The sequence below is a fragment of the Loa loa genome (genome assembly GCF_000183805.2).
Source record: "Loa loa unplaced genomic scaffold supercont3.84, whole genome shotgun sequence".
Classification (NCBI taxonomy): Eukaryota; Metazoa; Nematoda; class Chromadorea; order Rhabditida; family Onchocercidae; genus Loa; species Loa loa.
In genome coordinates, this window is record NW_018108264.1 from 117,648 (window position 1) to 138,407 (window position 20,760).

A 20,760-nucleotide genomic window follows, 5' to 3' on the forward strand; every position below is an offset into this window, starting at 1 on the left:
GTACAATACTAATCTCTCTCTCTCTCTCTCTCTCTCTCTCTCTCCCTCCCTCTCCCTTTTTCTTTGTTTTGCAACTCTTTTTTTTTCAAACATTATGGAAATAGTTGGAAAAATATGCACTTTTAAATATTTCAAGTCATATTTACTGTGAACAGTTATGTAAAAAGTTTTGTGACACTTTTTCCCTCTCCTTTTTTTCCCTTTTGTTTGCATATTATCATTTTCCTAAGGGAAACACACTGATATGGCTATCAGTACTTGAACAAAATTATGAATTTAGTCGATTATGGAAGGAAACCCAAAAAGGATATTCAAGAATAAAGCGTAATGTTAACAGAAGCAAGAAACCATGACAATCCAATTTTTTGTTCTAATCAGAATAATTGATGTAATCATTTAATCAGTTGATATGGTCAATTAACCAAATGATATTCAAAACTAATTCTTAATAATCAATCATCCCGATTCTTTGTTTTTGTCGCTCCGAATAATGTAGCAATTTGGCTGATCAACAACTGAATGGCTTATCAGCAATCAATTAAAGTATTAACAATTGGTCAACCGATAACAAACCGATCAGCTAATCTAATCTACAACTGATTAACTTAATAACAATCAACCAACTGATCAACGATTGATTCACTTTAAGCAATTAGTATTTAATTACCATTTTACACCATAATTTTGCTGCACATTGATTTCACGTTAAACGTGAAATCCGTGAAAATCGACGTTGAATTACTAATTATTTTTGAAAATTTCGGATGTATCACAAAGAAAAAGTCATTTGAAAGGAATGAAAAAAAAAGCGAAAAATGCTAAATAAGTGAAATGTAAGGACAAAAACAAGTTTTTTTAAAAAAAAGTCATTGAAATGACGTCAGAGGGTGAAAGAATGAATGATATCAATGTAACAAGATATCATTGATCATGTCATTAACGTCATCAATGAGCAAGATTGTGTAACTTGAGGAATCATTAAATGATATGTAAAATATGATGTCACCTGGTATTCCCCGGGAAACAAATGAGTTTTCCTCTTTTTCTACAAATCTATGTATTGGAACTTATCATCTCCACTGTTGTGATTTGAATTGTTTTAAAATAAGTGTAAAAGCCATATTAGACTAATTACATAAATTTATTTCTTCGTTTTTTAATTAAAACTTTTTTTTGATAAACTAAGACTTATTTGAATAATTTACAAAAGTGAGAACGGTTCCTCTCTTTCTCGTTCATTTTTATTTCGCATTTATTCTTTATAGACTGTAATACACAAATTTAATTAATTTTTAGGATGGAATTTTATGCAAAAATTACTTCGAAACCACGACAAAAGACTGAAACAATTGTCAAAAGCAGTGATCAAACGTCGCATGATAAAAAAACAGGTAATATTAGATGCAAATTTTCTAATTTTGTTAATTCAGTTCCATTTTTTTAAGCTTAAAATTTTCAAAAACTCAAAAGACACTTGAACGACATTTCAACTTTTTACTTTTGCGGAATTACTTCTTAATTTATTAATGGCTAACGTTTGTCAATTTAGTCCAATAATTGGTATTTAACTTATTAGTAAGTTATCAAACATTTCAGTTTACTTATTTTCCTCTTGTATTGCTGTTTTCACGAGTAATGCCACTTTTTGAATAAGCTGAAACAAAGTTATAAGAATGAAATTTGTAAAATGTAAATATCGAATGAAATTAAAGCTTGTTTGTTGTGTTTTGTGAATTTCCAATAATTATTAACTACTTTTTTTTGAAAACTTTCAATTTTTTTTTCTTTCCAGGATGTAATAAATTTTCACCGAGAAATTCGCTCCGTTCAACAAAAATAAATAAAGAATTGCCTGATTATTCATATCTTAATATGTTCGGAAGTGTGAACTTGCCTTAAGATTGATTTTCCAATAAGCTGTAAATAACTAATTTCCCAATAAACTTCAAATAATTAATTTTTCTGAGCTGTAACAATTGCACCACAGATTTTAATATAGCAATTGGATAATCCTTCTTCGTTATTTCGTTTTGTCATTTGGAAATTATAGATAGGACACTTTCACTACTATTAAATTACGGGTAATTAGGGTACTTATTTTTGAAGATCATGGGTAACTTTGAATATTTATAGATAATTAAATTTCTTTTTCTGCAAAGAGTTCCCTAGTAACTGTTTTTGCAGAATCTTCTACACTTTGTATGGGCGCCAAGTAATTGAAATATTTTAATTAAAACTATTTCAAAAACTGAAATATTTCATCCATAAATTACATTTAAATAAACATCTCACACTCCTTACTTTAATGCATTTCCACCTGTTCTTTTTCCTGACAATGTTAATTAAAACATTCAGTGAAAAACATATATTATTTCTAAAATATATTGAGCATTAATTGAAGGATGCTTCCTTCCCTTCTCTCGAATCTAATTCCCATCCCTGAAGCACTTTTTACCAACAATTTTCTCCTGTTTCTTTGTTGTGGCGACTCGAATTCAAATAAAACATTTATTACTAAATTAGCCTGCCGCATATTAATTCCTATGTCCTCCTTTAATTCCCGAGATTCTGGCACTAGAACACAAAGTGCATTGAACAATCTACCAAAATCTGTATGCAAACCAGCATATTTCCGGCCTACTCAACCGGTTGCTGAACACTGGCTCTCATGTAGTCTCTTTTTTTTTGCTTTAATTAACCGATTCTCCCACTATAATCTTCCTATAAACTACCGCCATTCTTCTAAAAAACATTTTCAAAGGAATATCCCTTGGACCAATCGATTATGTATGATTCTCATATATTTTCAGTGTTGCATCGCTTAAACTAGAACATCGAAATCCGGACTTACTTCCTTCATTTAACATTAAACTAATAACTCAACCTATTTTCCAACAAAAACATCAGTGGGAATTTTCATATTACTCCCTCATTTATGCATCCAAACTGAAAGCTCATTTTTGATGCAAACCTAAATGGATGCAATATCCATGATTTGCTATCACTAATAAAATGTACTCAATCCTTAAAGCAAAACAGTACTTATAAGAGACAGAATATTAGAAAAAGCAATATAAGACAGTGATATTCTAATCAACGTATTATCCACGTTTTAAAATGAAGACCTATTAAAGATCAAAAATAAAAAATAAAATTTACGGGAGAATTATGACATGGTATAATTTTCATCAAGAAAATTTGAGGTACTCTGGAATTGTTTTTATTATTTTTGAAAATAAATTGCGTATAGAAAAATAACTAAAACAAACAATAAGAAATGTTCACAGAAATACAAACCATGCACAAAGACACTTAAAAAACACATAAAAAAGTTTGCATGCAGCTGACGCGTTTTCACAACATTTTATGAAGTAGTTTGTTTCGTTTCTGAGTTCACACCAGCCATATCCCTGCCAGTTGCACTATTCTCTTCAGTGACATGCTTCGGATCAACGATCTTGAAAAGCCCATTAGCTTGAACTCGTACATCCTGGAATGATCGCCCATCTTCATCCGTTCGCAGCCTACTTCGAAGCTGACCACTTACGTATACTTGTATTCCTGAAATACGCTGATAGTTTGATAGAAATGTTAAATGATGAACCATCTGACAATTCAAAAACAATTGTTTTTAAACAAAAAGGACCATCGAGAAATGATCGAAACATATACCTTCACGTACGTGATCTTTGATATAATCGACTATATTATTAGGCGCAAAAACATCGACAAAGGAGACAAATCGTCCAGAACCTCGGCGATCAACTTCAATAAAATTCTACATATATCTGACAGTTTCATCCATAAATTCAAAGTAAAGAATGCTTTATGTTTCAAATTTTTTCCTTGAATTTTTAATTTCTAAGAGAAATGAACAGAATACCACTTGTTGTTGACATCTTTACAATGGCATACTGCCGGCCAGTAGGCATCGTGTATACTCTCGGTGGTCCTCGAACAATGCCAGTCACTTCGATATGATTTTCACTGCAAAAATATACGGCATGAAAGGGGATAACTAAGAGAAAAAATGTACTCAAGGTAATGTCAAATCTTGAAAACAATGGAAAAAAAAAGGAAATTCTTAATCCCTTATATTCCTAAAGTTTTTCTTGTTCATAAAAGTACTGCAAGATATCTCATTAGAAAAAAAGAAAAAGGAAAGAAGAGAAAAACAATCAAATGCCCCACTCAAAATTATAACGTGCCCTGGGATCTACATCAGCTTCTGTTCCTCCAAAATCTTCAGCATCTGTAGAGAAATTCGCACTATCATCGCTAATTTCTTCAACTGTCTTTTGGCCTTGCGCAGCCAAACTTCTTCCAGCATGCTAAAAAAAAAGGAAATATTGGAATACAATTCATTCTGCCAGCTATATACACAGAATTTCGCTAATGTATTTAATTCAATCTCTGAAATAAATGCAGTAACGATGGGATCATGCTGAAAAACTGGTTGCAATGAAGTGAATTACTGCATCTTAACGTTTAACTCACTAAGTTGACAATAAAGTCACTTATTGCACTAAGATTACCTACTGCACCAACGTTACATATCAATAATGATTCCTTTTTACAATACTTCATTTACTGGAAAGGAATTATGCATACCTGTAGCAGCTGTGTCCGTTGTATAGCAGGCCATCTTACAAATACTCGACCCAGTAACTGGAGCATTTTCCTGCAATGTTCATTAATTATTAGTGAAATGCGAACCTTATGTTATTACATCGATATCCATTTACATCCCTAATTAAAACTTCCCTGAAACAACCCGCACAATTCAGAATAATATCTGAAGGCATAAGAGGATATAAATAATATATTTCAAGGATACTTACCATGCATTTCAAATAAAATGCATAGCATGCTTTAGAGAAACCTTTCAAATTATTCACACCAATTTATGCAATATCAATACATTTAGTACAGTATTACATAGACAGATGTAATACCGTACTGAGTGAAACTATACATACACCATGTATACCCAACCGTACAATAGATGTCAAAAGATTGCATAGGAATACTCACACAATATGTCAACATATTGGTTACAGTTACCTGACAGATACTATACAAATGATCCGAATCTTACTTGGAAAAGTGTTAATCTCTTCCGATATAGAAGAATAATCGATGAGTAATGGATCAGCATGGTATAGGTTTAGAAATTAAACTACAGAAATAATACAAGTAATTTGAAAATAGTACAAAAATATGATAAATTTCAAGAGGTACCACAACGACAGAGATTAAGAGCATAATTGAAAAGAACATTGTTTTTGATGAGCCTGTACAGACTGATAATTGATAGAGAGAATATACCAATTACTACGAAATCAGGATAAAAAGAATTGAACTCCCTAAAATTACTTTGCAATTTTCGTTTAGACTTGACTGAACGTGTTTATGGTGATACAGCGAGACGATTTCCTCCTACGTAGTGGTGCAGACCACTGGCCTCCTGAACTCCCTAAAACTCGAAATACACGGACAGGTTTAAAATGTGTTTGGATGAGGTAGTGGAAGGCTATACTGGGCTCTTAGGGTTCTCTAGGATATGTAAAGATAGTAGGCCCTTGGGGGGAGGGAGGAGAAGGGGTAAATTTTGTCATATAGGTTCATAGGATTTCATTATGAATTGAAGGAGGGGTATGGATGAAATTGTTTGAAATTACAATATTTCCATATATCAACGTGAACCAGTGACTTGCATTTGCTAGGAATTCCTCGTTCAGTTGCACTAACTGCAGTTCCTCATTTCGACCACAGAAGATTTTATATGATCTTGAAATTCTAGGGAGATTTTCGAAAGGAATGTTCCGTGAAGTATTGTCAAGATATGCTCCAGGCTTACCCATAGCGCAACAGGTTTTGTATATCCTCATACTTTCTCTATCTTCGTAAATAGAACCTAGTCTTTGGTTTCTGGAAGAAATCTTTCTTTGGGTATTGTAATTAGTTATTTGATCGACATATCTTGTTTTTATATGCGAAGTTCTTTTAGGATGTCTTTTTATGGGTGTGAGAGATAGATTGACTAACTTTGGAAGAAATATGGTTGATATGTTACTAAAAGCAATGAGCAAATTCACAATATCCATGCATAATTTATTTTTCCAAAACAACTAGAAGTTAAGTCTTCAGGTTTCTAGACGACTGTTTGCAGCGGAAGCCAATTTACAGCATCCCGCAGATACAAGCAGTCAACCATCGTTAGACAGACCTAACGAGCAGATGACTTCGACGGTTAGTCGTAGGAAGTAAGGTATCCCGTACTATTCGACTATTACTATTGTTCTGCGACTTGTAGAATTTCCATTCAACTCGTTAATATATCATACTTGATTTTTTTGTTAAAAATTTTGGGAGGGTATTTTCAAACTGCGTCAGTTATAATGAAGCATTGTGGTTGCTTGCTTAATTACCTAATTAGTCAGTTGGTTGGTTAATTAATTGGTTAGTCAGTTGGTCATCCGTTTCGGTGATAACTTAGTTTTACTGATAACTTAAATTATGCAATTAACTAATGAATTTATTAAACTAGTTCGACTAGTAATAAATTTATGAAACTAGCTAATTCCATAATTATTAAGGTGGTGAGTTAGCTGTTTAATTGGTTGCATAGTTATTCTCCTGTTCATTTCGGCCAGTCGTTTATTTTTGTTTACAAGAAAATTATATTATTTTGTAGCATTAATCGAGTTTGCCTTAGTGGAACAGTAACAGGCAAACCGTTTTATGGAACAACCAAAAATGGCGGCAAATTTGGAATTGTTCGAATTACTTCAAATTCATTTGGAGGTATCGTTTATTGTATAATATACGTCACCGATTTTATGTCGAGAAATGAACGTAAAATTTAAGAATAAATTTTGTTAAGATTCATTGGAGTGTTTGTTATTGAACGTTCATGAAGATTTTATTGTTGCTTATTGCTTTCGTGTTTTTATAGATATAAGACATAGATGTAATCCAAATTTGTACATTATTATGCTTCTGACTGATCGTAGATGATGATGTCACCAAGAAAAATAAGTTGATTTTTAAAGAAATGTTTTTTTTTTTTTTTTGTTTTACAAGGTTAAAAAAGCCTTCAGTACATTTGGATGCTTTATAGGTCAGTATGATTTCCGAGTGCGTTTAGGAACACGAACTTCGCTTGCATATTGCAGGGAAAATGTCGATGAAGGTAAGCTTTGATAGTGAAATTAAAATCATTGTTCAAATTATTCCTCAAAATATGAGAATTTCACTTTTATGCTTTGCATACTTTAGGCTCCCACTTGTTCGTTTTCGGTCGTTTAGCGACTTTTCCAAGAGCTGCAGCGGATGGAACGCAAGGTTCAAGTGGAACTGTAATGGCATCTCGCATATCGGTGGAAAGCAATTCTGCTGCAGCTGCTGTTAATGAAAACGAACAGTTCGATGATATTGACTTGTCAGCCGAAGAGGATTTAGAACAGAGTGAGACAAAAAAATGAACGTCTTTAATTTGTCATTATTTGTGATTGTTTGTGTTTTCTGATTGAGTTTCCGAATCGTCCATACCCATATATGTGTAAGGAATATTTTTTCCAAATAAAATTAGAATGGAAGGTCTGCTTTGATTGTACCAAAGAAGTTCTACGAGCTATATTTAAGATTTGACCTTTAATCTCTTAGATCTAATAAATCGAGTTGAATTTCCAACCATAATGAAGAAATAACGCATCTTGAAGGATAATCAATAAATAACTGGTGATGGAATAATAATAGATGATGATAATGGAATGTAAATGAAGGAATTTATAATAAACAAATATTCAGTTCCTTCCGGAAACTTGGTACTAGCTTTGGAGCAAAGTGTTTTGTTAGGGTGATTTGTATGATAGAAATAATATAAACAAGGGATTGTCGTTTTCAATGTATCAACCGTTGATATCAAAATTCAAAATTGGGGTTTGGTCAATCAGGTTTGGTCAAGAAGCTTGGAATGGTTGGTTTGCAGAAAGTTATTTTAGTTGAATTGTAATTCGTTATGCTGTAAAACTTTTCGACTTCCACTTTTTTCACAATGAAAGAAGAGAATTAGTACTGAGAGTGAGGTAACCGAAGTTTACACATATGTATATATTTGGAAGTGGTTGTATAAACGGGTAATATGAATAATCAACTAATAAAATGATACTTTAGTTGAAATATAAAACTTGTTTGGTCCTGCCACTTCTTTACATTTGAGTGAATGATGTTGAGAAGGATTGGATGCAGATGTGTTGCAAGTGACGATATGACGATATGTAAACATTTAAGTTTCGTTTAGTATATCATCCAGCAATTCGATTATAATTGAACGCTTAGATAATTTCTTTTTTTTGAATAGGACGCGAACAGTGAAATGTCTATGATACAACCTTGCCATGATGTTAAAAATTAATCTTTCCAGAGTGAAATATTTCGTTGTTCGAATCACTAATCGCTTAGTTCAATGTCATCAAATCCATTTGACGATAATTATGTAAATCCGAGTATTTACAAAGGTAAATACAGACTTGTTTTATTTTATGTCCGTGCTGGTTGCATTTTTCACCCAGATTTGCTTTTCATCGTAACTGATAATTGGGAAATAGAAACTTTTGAAATTTCGAAGTTCTTTGTCTCGATTTTAATCCTTTTGCGTGAACGTTTTGTATCGTATACCACGAATAACCGAACAAGGTTTGACCCTGTAAGAAAAGGTATAAATTAATTCACAGCATTAGGTGATAATTTTGTTTATTTATCCTCAATAAAGTGTGATTGAATTGCATCATTTATTTTTGAATACCATAACAAACTCCATTCATTTTTTATTCACTTCGCCTTGTCTATATAACGTATTTAAATTATTAATGCACATTCAAATCCTTGCAATTCTGATATCTTATGCTACAAATATTGTTAATTATATTACGTAAAATTATTTCATATCCAGAAAGACTCTTTCTTAATGTTATAACCCTTCTCAAATCCTATGTTTGTTCCATTAGCTCAAGTTTTTAAAGAATTATTATTTAAGTGTTTAATAGTTATAAAACTGAATTTAAGAATTAAGAACATATTTCAAAGTTCACACTTGTTTGAGCTAAAAATTATTTGGTTTCAGGACCGGTGAAAAGTTACACAACGATGAATTCCAACACTGGTGGTGATAGTATCGAAGACGATGTTAATTTCTACGAACAAGAACTGGAGCGTTACATGCAAGAATCATTAGATAGTACAGAGCGATCAAGGAAGAATTTGGAACAAAGTGAACAAATTGGTGTCGCGACTGCGCAGGTATTGATTGTCGTCTTTTGTTTTAAAAAAGATATAAGAATGAATTCCTTTTGCATTTTGTGTAAATAATCTGTTTAGGATTTACTAATTCAAAGGGAGAAGCTGAAACATACGGAAAAGAATCTTGATGATATTGATAAAACAACGAAAATGACTCAGCGTAATCTGAATAGTTTAAAATCCGTCTTCGGCGGTTTCTTCAGAAATAAATTTTCTCGTGCTCCAAAGGAGGAATTGTCTGTAAGGTTTTCCTGTTTTTCAACACTTATAATTCGATAAAAGGTCAACATTGAATAAAATATCGAAAACACTGATTCTTTTCCTCTTTTTTTTAAAATATTGTTTTTCTGTTAATTATTACTATTATTCACATTGCAGTGAATTGAAATAGGGAGAATGAGGTTCACACTAGATTGCTTTTAGTCGAATTAAAGTGGACGTAATTGTGGAATAACGATTTCTAAAATTTCAAAATTGGAGTAAAGTTTATATGAATTCGATTTTCGTCATAGCACATACAGTATATTGATTGGCTGATGAATTATTGTTATAAGTAATATATCTAACGGTATATATCATAGATGTGTATACATAAGTTACAATGTACATACATATATATATGAACAATTGCAGATGGCTCCATCGAAATCGGATTCTGTTCTTGGGAATACTGTGGATAAATTAAGTACTGATACCAAAGCAGGTTCAAGTTATACTGGAAGCGGCTTGTCTGGTCCAACATTAAGTGAAAGCGCACGGGTTGCAATCAAGGGAACACGTTGGGAGACGATGGATAATGAAATTGATTCTAACCTCGGTAGTAAAATATTTCTTCGTATTTCATTCTGACAGCGTCATTTAATTTCAATAATATTTTGAAAGATAGAATGAATTTAGATTCAATGAGTTCGCAGCTAGCTCGGTTACGTATGCTTGGCAAGGCTATTGGTGAAGAAGTTGATTCCCAAAACGAAATGTTGGATAGAATTCAAGTTAAAGCTGAACGTACCAATGCACGTGTCAAGGATCAGGATAAGCAGGTTTATACTTTACATGGAGTTTTTTTTTTCTTGTTGTCTTAAGGAAAGATTTAATTTACATGCTTTCAATTTTAAGTTGTTACAGTAAGATCTTATTTTTTTTTTGAGAATTGAAATCATAATTCAGTTAACATTGATTTGATATTTTTTCAGATGAAAAAGTTGCTTGGTTCAGCAGAGAAGGACGAAATGCAACCTTCGCTGCCATCTGTTAGTAAGAAGAGGTGAACATTAACTGTAATTGTTGTTTCTCTTTTAAATTCTTAAGCTGAAAGTGATACCAAAATAAATGCGGAGCTAAGAAAGAATAATTGCTGACATGGGGTGTAGTTACAAGCGTGAGACTGTTGTGATGTTTGAAATCATTTTCAGAATTGTGTATAGTGCGGTCAAAAGTGCTTTCTAATATCCGAACAGCTGCAGATAATCGATGCGAATATCATCTTTTTCTGCTCACTTCTGTAATCTTTTTGCTTTAAAGTCTTTCCTATATACTCAAAATAATACATAAGTATAATATATGTTGTTAAAATATATTCATGAAAAGCTAAACTTTCCTTACGAAAATAAAATTCCACTACTAATGATATTTATTTATGATATTTTGTATTCATATTTCTAAAATGGCTATAGAACTTTTTTTTTTTCGCTAGTATTATAATTCAGTTCATAACGTATGCTACGTTTATTGCTAGTATCCTTAATACGCGTCCTTTTGCTTTTTATGATGAAAATTTTTATTAGAAGGATTTTTTCTCCCTCTCTCTTTCAGTGGTTTTGTAACAAAAGTAGTAGAATTAATAGAAAGTGGTATTAGTATAACAGCGAGCTTATTGATTTTTACATATCTCCTCTACCTTCAAATTTTCACTGCCACATGTGCGGGATTATTCTTTCAAAAATACTTAATGGCAAATCTTTTTCCATTATTATATCCAAGTGATTGTTTGTGGCGTTTTCCTCCGGTAATCTATTTTTCTGCATAAAATCTTTTGGTCTACAGTGATGGAACTTCGTCATATTTCACGAGTGCTATTATATACTGGACATCTTTGACGCAAAACAGAACGACACATCTGCACCTTTATGATACTTCTATCCCAAAACGAGAGACGAAATAAATTTGCACAGATTTGAAATAATCTTAGTTATCATAATTAACATTAGCAATTAGCAGGTGTAAACAATTGATAGCCATGGAAATAGTTCACAGAATTTTCCGATAAGTTATTCGTTATCATCGGTGTGTCCGTCTCAGTTTAATGGAGGTTTACTTTATGTCAGTTGATTGACGATGAATTTTAGAGAACAGAAACTGTTATGATGCAGTAGCATCCATGTTTTTCCATTCATACTCATTACATAGCCATATTAATCATTTTTCCATTTTGCATTATTTGTCATTGGTTCAGCGATAATAATAATAAATTTTGGAAATGAAAAATAAGGAAGAACTAACACTCTTATCTTTTTCGATTAATTAGTTAATCATAACTCATTTATTCCAGTCTTGAACGACTATTTCCTGTAAGAAATGCATAACAGTTGATATTACCCAAAGGTTGTAAACAATAAAGGCTAGTTGTTGTAGTGTAGGAGAAATCACCAGAAGCACAAATAACATTGAAATATCCGCCAAGAATTGCTTCAGCTGCTCGCATTATTTTTGTTTTTGCTTCTTTCGCTGTTTGGCCAGCCATATTCTATAAAATATTAAAATTATATCAAAAATTTTTGTTCAACTGCTTTTTCTCTTTCCCTCTAAATTTAGTCATTTTATCCTAATTGTCATTAATTAATACACCGAGATTTTTATGAACCGATTGATTTAAATACAAACATTAGTAGTAATAGCAATTAATTTGTTGACTTTTGCAAATGAATTCTTACACAGTTAATCAATTTCTATTAAACGTCGCCTTTTAGAACGAAAGCAAAATTGTTCTTTCTATAACAATCATCTCTCTTACTAACTGCTTAATCATTTCCCGTAATTAATGAATGGTCTAATATAAGGAAAATATTATTGTAATTACAAAAAAATCATCCTTTATAATAGTAAATTGTTACACAATTAAAGTAAACAAAGAAACTCGATTAAAAAAAAAAAAAGAAACGTTAAATGGATTAATTAATTTTAGTCAAAAATGGCTAATGAATGATTAAAATAACCAGAATAGAACGAGTGAAAGCAAACGTATCCTTTTAAGAACACTAAAATGTGATATAAACAAATATGAAAATACTTTAGACAGTAAAAGAGCCTTATAATAGTGGCAAAGTAATAAAGGTGTCTTATAGTAGTGTCAAAACAATAAAGGTGTCTTATAGTAGTGTCAAAATAATAAAGGTGCTTTATATGAGGAATAAATTGTTAATCGTTAATCGTTAATTATTGTAATACATTGATGTATGATGAAATTCTTTTCTTACATCAAAATATAAATGTTGTATAAATGTTAAAGAATATAACCAAATAGAAACAGTCGAACACACATACTTAAAATGTCAACTGTCACAGAGTTTAAATCATACATAATCTTTTTTTTTCCTCTTCCATTCTTCGTTGTAAGAATGATATGATAAGAAAGTATAAGAACGAATGATTCATTCACCTGTAGCATTATATTTTGCAAACTTTTGCTATTGCATTTTTCTTCATCGATAATTTCCACTCCTTCATAATCCACTTCTCGTCTTTCTATTTCATGATTCATATTAGTTTCGTTTGTCCCACCAGCACATTTCAATTTATATTTTCCTTCTGATGCATATTTCCAAGGTATTTTATCCTTACCTGCTGTATCATTAGATAATAATGATGATGATAATGGTGATGATGTTACATTCGGAAAAAGTGTAATGAAGATGAATAGTTTCTTCAAGTTATCTTCTTTCATCCTGAATTTTCATTTCACATGTTTAATTGAAATTGCATACACCTTTAAAGATTTATTGATTAACTGCTAACGAAATAATTACTGAAATTGTCATCCCTTATTTTTTGCTTACTTATACATTGGACACGTTTTCTAAACCTATTTAGAAGTTCACGTTTTCTAAGCTTATCTTAGTTAGAAGAACACGTTACTTATGTACACTTATTTCATTTTTTATTAAATATTACAAAGTTGTATACATTGAATACTTTTCTTCTCTTTTAAAAACACATTTTGCACGAGTATATGTTGAATAATCCTTAACATAATAATTGCATAACTTTGAACAAAAAGTAAGCAAAATATGCAAACTGATTACTATCTTCTCATCTTTTTTCTTACCTTTCGTTACAGTATGCTCGAAATAATTATGAGTTATACTTATCCTTCTCGCTAAATTCTAACCAACCTATATAATTTCTTAATCAAATTTGAAATGAATACTAATGGAACAAATTGAAAGGCTAAAAATTTAGTTAAACAAATATTGCATACTGCGATATTAAATGAATTTATTCATTGTTTGTCATTATTATTAGCATTTGGAACTAATTAATTTGGGATTGATATGCAATAATATGAAATGTTAAAAAATAATTTCCAATATGCGTTTTAGATTACAAATGAAATTAAACTGATGGATAAAAGATATGAGTGAGATTTGTAAGAAGTAAAGTTAGGATGGAATGTTATCTTGGATTGTACCATATGTTTTTGCAGGTCATAAATCGGATCCTATAACATCTATTCATCTTTTAACATTTAGAGGGAAAAAAAAGGAAAGAGAAAGACAAATGAAATGAATTATAATCAAAATGAAGAAATAACATGACATTCTGTCCTCTTTCAAAATTTTTTCTCTTCCAATTCATAAAATGACCTTTTCCTTTTGTGGGGTAAAAATTCTTGTTTTCAAGTACATATATTAATTACTTCATTTGTAGAAACAATTCATTTGACAAAATATCATATTATTTTTTCCTATTTCCAGTTAAAGTTTTTTTTTTTTGATTGTATTGAAATCGATGGGATAAATAATTTCATAGAAATAAAACAAGTTAATTTTTCACTAATTTTGGGACAGAAAACATTGATAATTAATAACTTTGACGGATTTCAATCATGAATACTCGCTTAAATATATTTTACTTTTCAAAATTTTTCCATTGAGGTTTTTGATTACAAGTTATGAATATCTATTCATTCATGTGATAAATTTGATAACTAAACAGTTTTTGTCTTTAAAAGTCTTATTTGCACTGGAAAACTTGATAGGCTCGACAATTTTTAAAAACTTCATAGTCTAATTCCTTTTATCTGATTTAATGATACAATGAATAAATGAAAATATATATGTAATTGTCACACATCAATCAGAAGGAGGCATTATTACTACTTCGAAGATTACATTTGCGTAGCTGTAAGAATGATATCATTATCACTACTCATATATGTTAAATATCATTTTCATGATGCAATCAAGAGTGTCGCAATTGCTGCTAGCATGACAGGACCAAGCATCTATTAAGACGAACTCTTCTTCCCATCATAGTTGCAAACCATAAGTTTGTCATTTCATATAATTTTTTTAGCTATTACTTTCTTCTAAATTCATCCATCTCTGTCCCATCAATGTTACATTCATACCTCTGTCTGTTTCCTTCTGACGATCTCAATAAATTAAAACGATCGATACTTCTGTTTACGATTTCAAAAACAGTCCCCCTTAGTTCGACAAGTTTTTGAATAAACGAAATTTATTTACTGACATCAGTGGTATGAAACTTGTAAATGTAGTCGAAGTAAATTTGAATATTTGAATAAAAAGATTTTTTGAAATTACCGAAATTTTTAATTTATTGACAAAATGTTTAAGCACGTTAGCAGTATGATTAACATCCGAAACACTTGATATCCCTTCAACGGAAACGCCGAATAATGCTGACATTTGCTTAAGTGATTCCAAGGATTTGATGGCTCGTTCCAAATCTCGAAGGCACTTAATTAGTTTTGGCATTTTAATCATGAATTGTAATGGTCTAAATACACAAATGTACATGCTCAATGTACCGAAGTATTTGAAATACTCAAATTTATATTTCCCGGATATTTATTGGTTCAGAATTCCTGACCACTTTTAACTTTCAAACAACGCCCAGTTCCTAATAGAAATTCCCTTTTTAAAATAGAATAAAAAATAACCATGGAATAATTCTCAGTGATTTCAACAACTCCATAAAAGTTAGGAGCTTTTGCAACACCATCCTTTTGCATATTTTCTGTTGTATTAGCATTTTCACTCTCTGAGATATGCTGAAAACTTTTCATATTTTGCACTTTGTTATTTAACATTATTAGCAAATAACAGTACTGATCAAGCATGGTGAATTATCTTAGCTATCAATTAACGGCCTTGTATAACTATGGAATTGAATATAAGCTTACCAACCAAGTTATCAGTAATAGCCGAAGTTGGCTGATAACACGGATTTCTTTTCAGCACTTCAATAATTTCTTCCAATTTCTGTTCCATTTTTTGAATGGGTGCTAGACGATCGGTTAGTTCAAGAAGACGTCGTTCCGTTCGCCACATCATATTGCTAACATCTTGTGAACTTTGGCTTCCTGTTACCCTACTGGAATTGCATAATGTCTTTTCCTTAAATTCAAAAATTCTTAAAAACTCAGACCTTTGTTGTGCTACTTAAACTATTTCACATCCTAAAGTGATATCATATTCTACTGAATATTTAATTCAAAACTTTGATAAAAGTGTAGAATTATGGAATATCTATTGCAGAAGTGTTGAACATGACAAAAAGTCATTTCAGCAAGTTGCATGCATTCAAATGCAATCCAACCTACTTCTTGCAGTATTTGTTTGATGAATGCTTGTTATTTTTCCACTTTACATTTTCCTTTTGTAATCGTTCTTGCCAGTCTCGATTTAAATCATCCACTCGATTGTTCATCTGCAAATTATTCAATAATCTTGATCTTCATCAATTTCAAGTTTCTTTCTTTCTTCTTTCTTCAATCATTTCACATATTTTCATAATCCATTTGGAATATATTCGTCTTCCGTATGATGCAATGTTTTTAGCTATCGCTTTTGTGATAAAAATTTGTTTGAAAATAACACCTCAATTATAATTTCATTTGTGGCGTTATTGATTTTTTGCAGAACTTTTTCCAATTCCGCGATTTTCTTCGACATTAAATGTCTTTCCATCAATTTGTCCTTTAACAAAGGAAGCACGCTGATAAAATGCGATTTTTGAAAATTGGAATAAATTCGATCTCGAAGAATTTTTTCTCCATTTCTTCCGTGGACTGTTGACTTAAATTTCTATTTTGTTGTTCTTCCAGTAAATGTTCTGATTATTCAGAAAGAAACCTTTAAAGCGATAATAACTCGTTTCACTTCTTCCATATTCATCTTCACCTTTGCTCGTTTAACATCCTAAAACTTGTCATATCATTTCCTCGTCATTGAATTGATTTGAAATTTCGCCAAAGATAAATGAAGAATTCACTGTTTGTAATGTTGAAAGATTTAAATGATGTTAACAACCAAACTGTAAAATGATCGTAAAGGTGCTATTGTCCTCAGTGAAAGCATTACAAGTGAACTATTTGTAGAGTAGTAGAGTAGTTGACTATCTTCTTAATTACTTTAAATGCAAGTTACGATACTTATCCATGGAGGAATGAATTAATTTAATCAATTCATTTAGCAATTCAAAATAGGAAGTTGAGATGGATTTATCCAATCGATCCGATTAATTAGTACAAATGGAATTGAATCGATCCGGTTGCTTGTCCAATTAGTTGAATAGATGCAACTAACCCGTCCGGTTATCATACCATGGCAATCATCGTAATACTCCGCCGAACTTCTCAATAAACTACTGCTATTTGCTTGCTTCTTCGACATATCCCGCTTTTTTCCGGTAAGCAATAACAAACTGCCTTGTATTCAGGATAATATCAGTATGGCTGGCACCCCAACAACTGGGATGGAACACTCAACTGATCACATTTGCGCCTTTTCCTATCCATTTTATATTAAATTTTGTAGATATGCAAAAAAAATTGCCGCCATGTGATGCGTCACGTCAAATTAAGTTACATTCATTAATGTTCATACCAACCCTTCTCATTAACGCAAACTACCGTGGATGGAATAAAGTTTGTCACAGAGCGACCGTCAATGTAGCATACTAAACGTATGGTTGACAGCCATGGGGTAATTGGTGATTTTTTTTTGATACCAAACATGGCATTTGAATGTCACCTACTCTGGTCGGACTCTTTTCATTTCATTTCACTTGAAAAATGTGCTGTTTAATATGGAATACAATGCGGAAAGAAGCTTGAACATGAAGCAGATGTTGAATTGCTATAGGTTATTATCGAACGTTATGAACAGACGTTTTATAAATGATGTCAGCTGTGGAAATATAAGAATTGCTGACAGTTAAATAGAGTTAAATTCGAAAGAAATATCGAAACTTATCATTTTTCAGATTCTCGTATGAATGCACGCAATCATCAGTTCCAGTTAGTAAGTCTCCGTCTTTTCCTGCTGTGCTTTTGTAGCATTTTTTACGTTCTGGGAAGGTTTCCCTTCTTACCTCACATGTGTACTTATTAATGTACACCTAGTAATTATTAATTAATCCATTTATTCACGAGTTTATTCATCTAACTTGCTCGTTTAATGTTTTTTAGACTGTTGATGAACATCAAGTACGAGATGCAATCTCAACAATCTTCCATACTATCCTTTTGCATAGGAGCGTGCCTAAAGTAATTTTCCGTCTTCTTTGAAAATGCGCTGTAAACTTTCCCTTTCATCACCATAAAGTGCCGTTTGATAGAAGGTGATATGTCCAGGGCGGTATTAACTTTTTCCTTTGTAGAACTGGAAGTGATGATGCTTGTTTTGGGTAAGACAATTTTGGTGAAGAATTTTTTTGATCCTTCGAGACGATGAAAAGTTGGGGGATTTAACTTGTTCAACATTTCACTTTTTTTTTGCAGATGCATTATACTAGTGAAATAAACTTTCAACTCGGGTCTATTGGTGTTGAGGAAGTGGATTGTAACACTTTGAATTTAAGCTATGTAAGTTTGTTTTTTTAGGTGGACATGGACACAGAAACATTTTTGGCAATTTGTTATGCGTAGGTTGGGAATACTACTGCGGAAGTAAAACGCTGCATCACGTAAATATCGTTTTATGTCCCATCCTCCGATATATTTTGGTATGGAGCAAAAGAAATCGATTAATTCATCACAAAGTTAATGGTTGAAACGTTTAGGTACGTGTAAATAGTCCAAAACTGGTTTCATGCTTGCATGAGGAAATTGATTCTTTCGTGCAGTGCGTATGGCATTCCATTGAAAGTGTTACCGCACCTCGATTCTATTCTCCACCACCAGTATCACTGCTCACTCATTATGGGACTCCACTTCTGAATGCTAAGTTGGCTTTAGTATTTCTTTTTTTCTGAAAGTTAAATTGTTCGTGATGTATGTGACTTTTGTCTTTTTTCAAAACATCATATAATGCCGAAATTTCTAATAATTTTCTGGTGATATGATAGCCTATTTCAGGATTGATTTAGAATTCTACCAAAAAAAGAAACGGTCGTGGCCGCTATCAGATTATGAACTCCCATGGGAAATTTGGCAAATGCAACTTGGTGTGGTTAGAATCAAAGAACGGGGTGATTACATAATACCTTTCCTTATTATAATTCGATTAATCTTAGGTTTACTACTAAAGTCTCTAGACAAGCTCGAGGTATTTTTTAGGTGTTATAAAGGTATGTGAGAGCCATGGTCGTGCACTGAATTTTATGATATGGTTTTCACCCAACTTCTGGAAGGGTTTGCGCTTCTCTGACTTTTTTGTATGAATTACAAATTTCAGGGTTGTGCAAGCACTTTCACGCTTAGTTCTGATAAATCCGCTGTATTTATTAGATACAGCGAATTTTTTAAAATTAAAGACTTTTTTAAATTAACTTTTTAAAATCACTTCATAATTAAAGCGATTTTTCAGAATACTGGGAAAGAATGCGTGAAGAGGTGGCGGATTCGGTATCAGAGATTGTGCTGAAGGCATGCTCACTGATTAGTCGACCTCAATACATGCCACAAATGCCTACACGGTCGGAAGTGACGAGTATTTTTAATACAAGTTTTCTTGAATGTCAACCGTACCTTTTCAGAATAGTCAAACATCCTCTTGATTCGGGTAATCATTTGTCATTTTCTCAGTTATTAAATGCAGTATTCATAAGTTTTCTCTATTATTTTGTGCGAATCTCTTATTTTAAATGTCAAAACCAAGCAGTACTAATTTCATTGACGCTGCAGTTTGAATTGCTGTAATGGCTGTTAGTTATAGGTCAAAATACGGAAAGCACCTTAATGACGATTGGTGCATCTGCGGTCAAGAAAATGTTGAGAGATACGTTCTTGTCGTAAAATCTTGGAAATATTTCACGATTCGCCAATATTTTATAGTCCATAAATCTCTGTAAATAATCCTAAATTTATGTGGTCTTTACTTATGTTATTGTACATTAACTTTGCACAAGGTTTTTCGCTCGACTTTTTGATACTCGTTGTAAATAACTACTGTTTGTTTTAGGTTTGAAAGCTGCTATCTTTGTTTTACTGCTATCTGTGTCTCTACGTATGTGTGCTTTTTTTATTTTTTTTTTGATGAAGTTAAATCCACTGTATTATTACTTAGTAAAGTCAAAGCTTTTTTTAGTTTTCCGGTGAGTTTTATTTTATAGTGAATGAGTGCTAACTGTTACACGTTCTGGGATTAGCTTACAGATTCGAAATACTGTCATATGCACTCGGCAACAACTTTGATGAATCTTTGGATATGAACTCATGGAAACGCATTTCACGTTATGTGCTTTAGCTCGGTGCACTGGTTTCTCGTTGCAGCATGTTTTTTTCTTTCACCGCTCAGCTTTGTAAATATCATTTTTAGAGATACTGCTTCTCATGGAATGAAATTTTTTTTGCAAGATGAGATTTATCTTTCAGTTTTGATTTACACAAGTAAGCGTGAACTTGTCCGATCGTTCCTTCCTGATAGCACTTTTGCTGCGTCATGTAATTCTTGAATTGAAAAAGAAAAACTTGTTACTCATGGTTCATACATCTATATTCTTGTGCATGACTGAAATAGAACTTTGTGTTGTATATTCAGTTTTGCTTTTGCCAGGAATCCAAGTCAAATGTTTGTCAGTAAATGTAAGTATAAATATAAATAAATATAAATATAAATACAAATATATAAATATATTTGTATTTGCATTTACATTTACATTTATATTTATATTTATATTTATGCTTATATTTATATTTATATATATTTATATATACATTTATATATGCTTATATATACCCTGATGATATATATATATATATATATATATATA

At 31.7% G+C, this 20,760-nt stretch overlaps 7 protein-coding genes across 7 annotated transcripts; 4 read left to right on the plus strand and 3 right to left on the minus strand.

Annotated features, from left to right (window-relative positions):
- Positions 1-1,287: 1,287 nt before the first annotated feature.
- LOAG_17506 (hypothetical protein) lies at positions 1,288-1,982 on the plus strand. The gene is made up of 2 exons (XM_020450168.1): positions 1,288-1,391; positions 1,793-1,982. The coding sequence occupies exons 1-2, from the start codon at positions 1,298-1,300 to the stop codon at positions 1,897-1,899; spliced, it is 201 nt and encodes a 66-aa protein (XP_020306202.1). The 5' UTR covers positions 1,288-1,297; the 3' UTR covers positions 1,900-1,982.
- Positions 1,983-3,203: 1,221 nt separating this feature from the next.
- LOAG_05423 (single-strand binding protein family protein) lies at positions 3,204-4,687 on the minus strand. Its single transcript, XM_003140960.2, has 5 exons — positions 4,612-4,687; positions 4,192-4,331; positions 3,884-3,987; positions 3,673-3,765; positions 3,204-3,561 (listed from the first exon to the last, which is right to left on the minus strand). The coding sequence occupies exons 1-5, from the start codon at positions 4,675-4,677 to the stop codon at positions 3,365-3,367; spliced, it is 600 nt and encodes a 199-aa protein (XP_003141008.1). The 5' UTR covers positions 4,678-4,687; the 3' UTR covers positions 3,204-3,364.
- Positions 4,688-5,412: 725 nt separating this feature from the next.
- On the plus strand, positions 5,413-7,600 carry LOAG_05424 (hypothetical protein; the record flags this gene model as incomplete). Its single annotated transcript, XM_003140961.2, has 6 exons — positions 5,413-5,500; positions 5,804-5,874; positions 6,151-6,266; positions 6,698-6,807; positions 7,124-7,195; positions 7,282-7,600. The coding sequence occupies 6 exons, from the start codon at positions 5,413-5,415 to the stop codon at positions 7,485-7,487; spliced, it is 663 nt and encodes a 220-aa protein (XP_003141009.1). The 3' UTR covers positions 7,488-7,600.
- An 822-nt stretch (positions 7,601-8,422) lies between these two features.
- On the plus strand, positions 8,423-10,920 carry LOAG_05425 (SNARE domain-containing protein). The gene is made up of 7 exons (XM_020446847.1): positions 8,423-8,522; positions 9,128-9,303; positions 9,382-9,543; positions 9,937-10,120; positions 10,201-10,343; positions 10,497-10,567; positions 10,716-10,920. Exons 1-7 carry the CDS (start codon positions 8,471-8,473, stop codon positions 10,747-10,749), a joined length of 822 nt encoding a protein of 273 aa, XP_020302857.1. The 5' UTR covers positions 8,423-8,470; the 3' UTR covers positions 10,750-10,920.
- Positions 10,921-11,842: 922 nt separating this feature from the next.
- On the minus strand, positions 11,843-13,243 carry LOAG_05426 (hypothetical protein; the record flags this gene model as incomplete). Its single annotated transcript, XM_003140963.1, has 2 exons — positions 11,843-12,046; positions 12,959-13,243. 2 exons carry the CDS (start codon positions 13,241-13,243, stop codon positions 11,843-11,845), a joined length of 489 nt encoding a protein of 162 aa, XP_003141011.1.
- Positions 13,244-15,400: 2,157 nt separating this feature from the next.
- LOAG_05427 (hypothetical protein) lies at positions 15,401-17,219 on the minus strand (the record flags this gene model as incomplete). Its single annotated transcript, XM_003140964.1, has 5 exons — positions 15,401-15,595; positions 15,732-15,918; positions 16,148-16,254; positions 16,680-16,745; positions 17,133-17,219. The coding sequence occupies 5 exons, from the start codon at positions 17,217-17,219 to the stop codon at positions 15,401-15,403; spliced, it is 642 nt and encodes a 213-aa protein (XP_003141012.1).
- Positions 17,220-17,801: 582 nt separating this feature from the next.
- Positions 17,802-20,565, plus strand: LOAG_05428 (hypothetical protein). The gene is made up of 7 exons (XM_020446848.1): positions 17,802-17,849; positions 18,017-18,094; positions 18,329-18,412; positions 18,610-18,773; positions 18,905-19,017; positions 19,356-19,550; positions 19,704-20,565. The coding sequence occupies exons 1-7, from the start codon at positions 17,820-17,822 to the stop codon at positions 19,781-19,783; spliced, it is 744 nt and encodes a 247-aa protein (XP_020302858.1). The 5' UTR covers positions 17,802-17,819; the 3' UTR covers positions 19,784-20,565.
- The last annotated feature ends 195 nt before the right edge of the window (positions 20,566-20,760 follow it).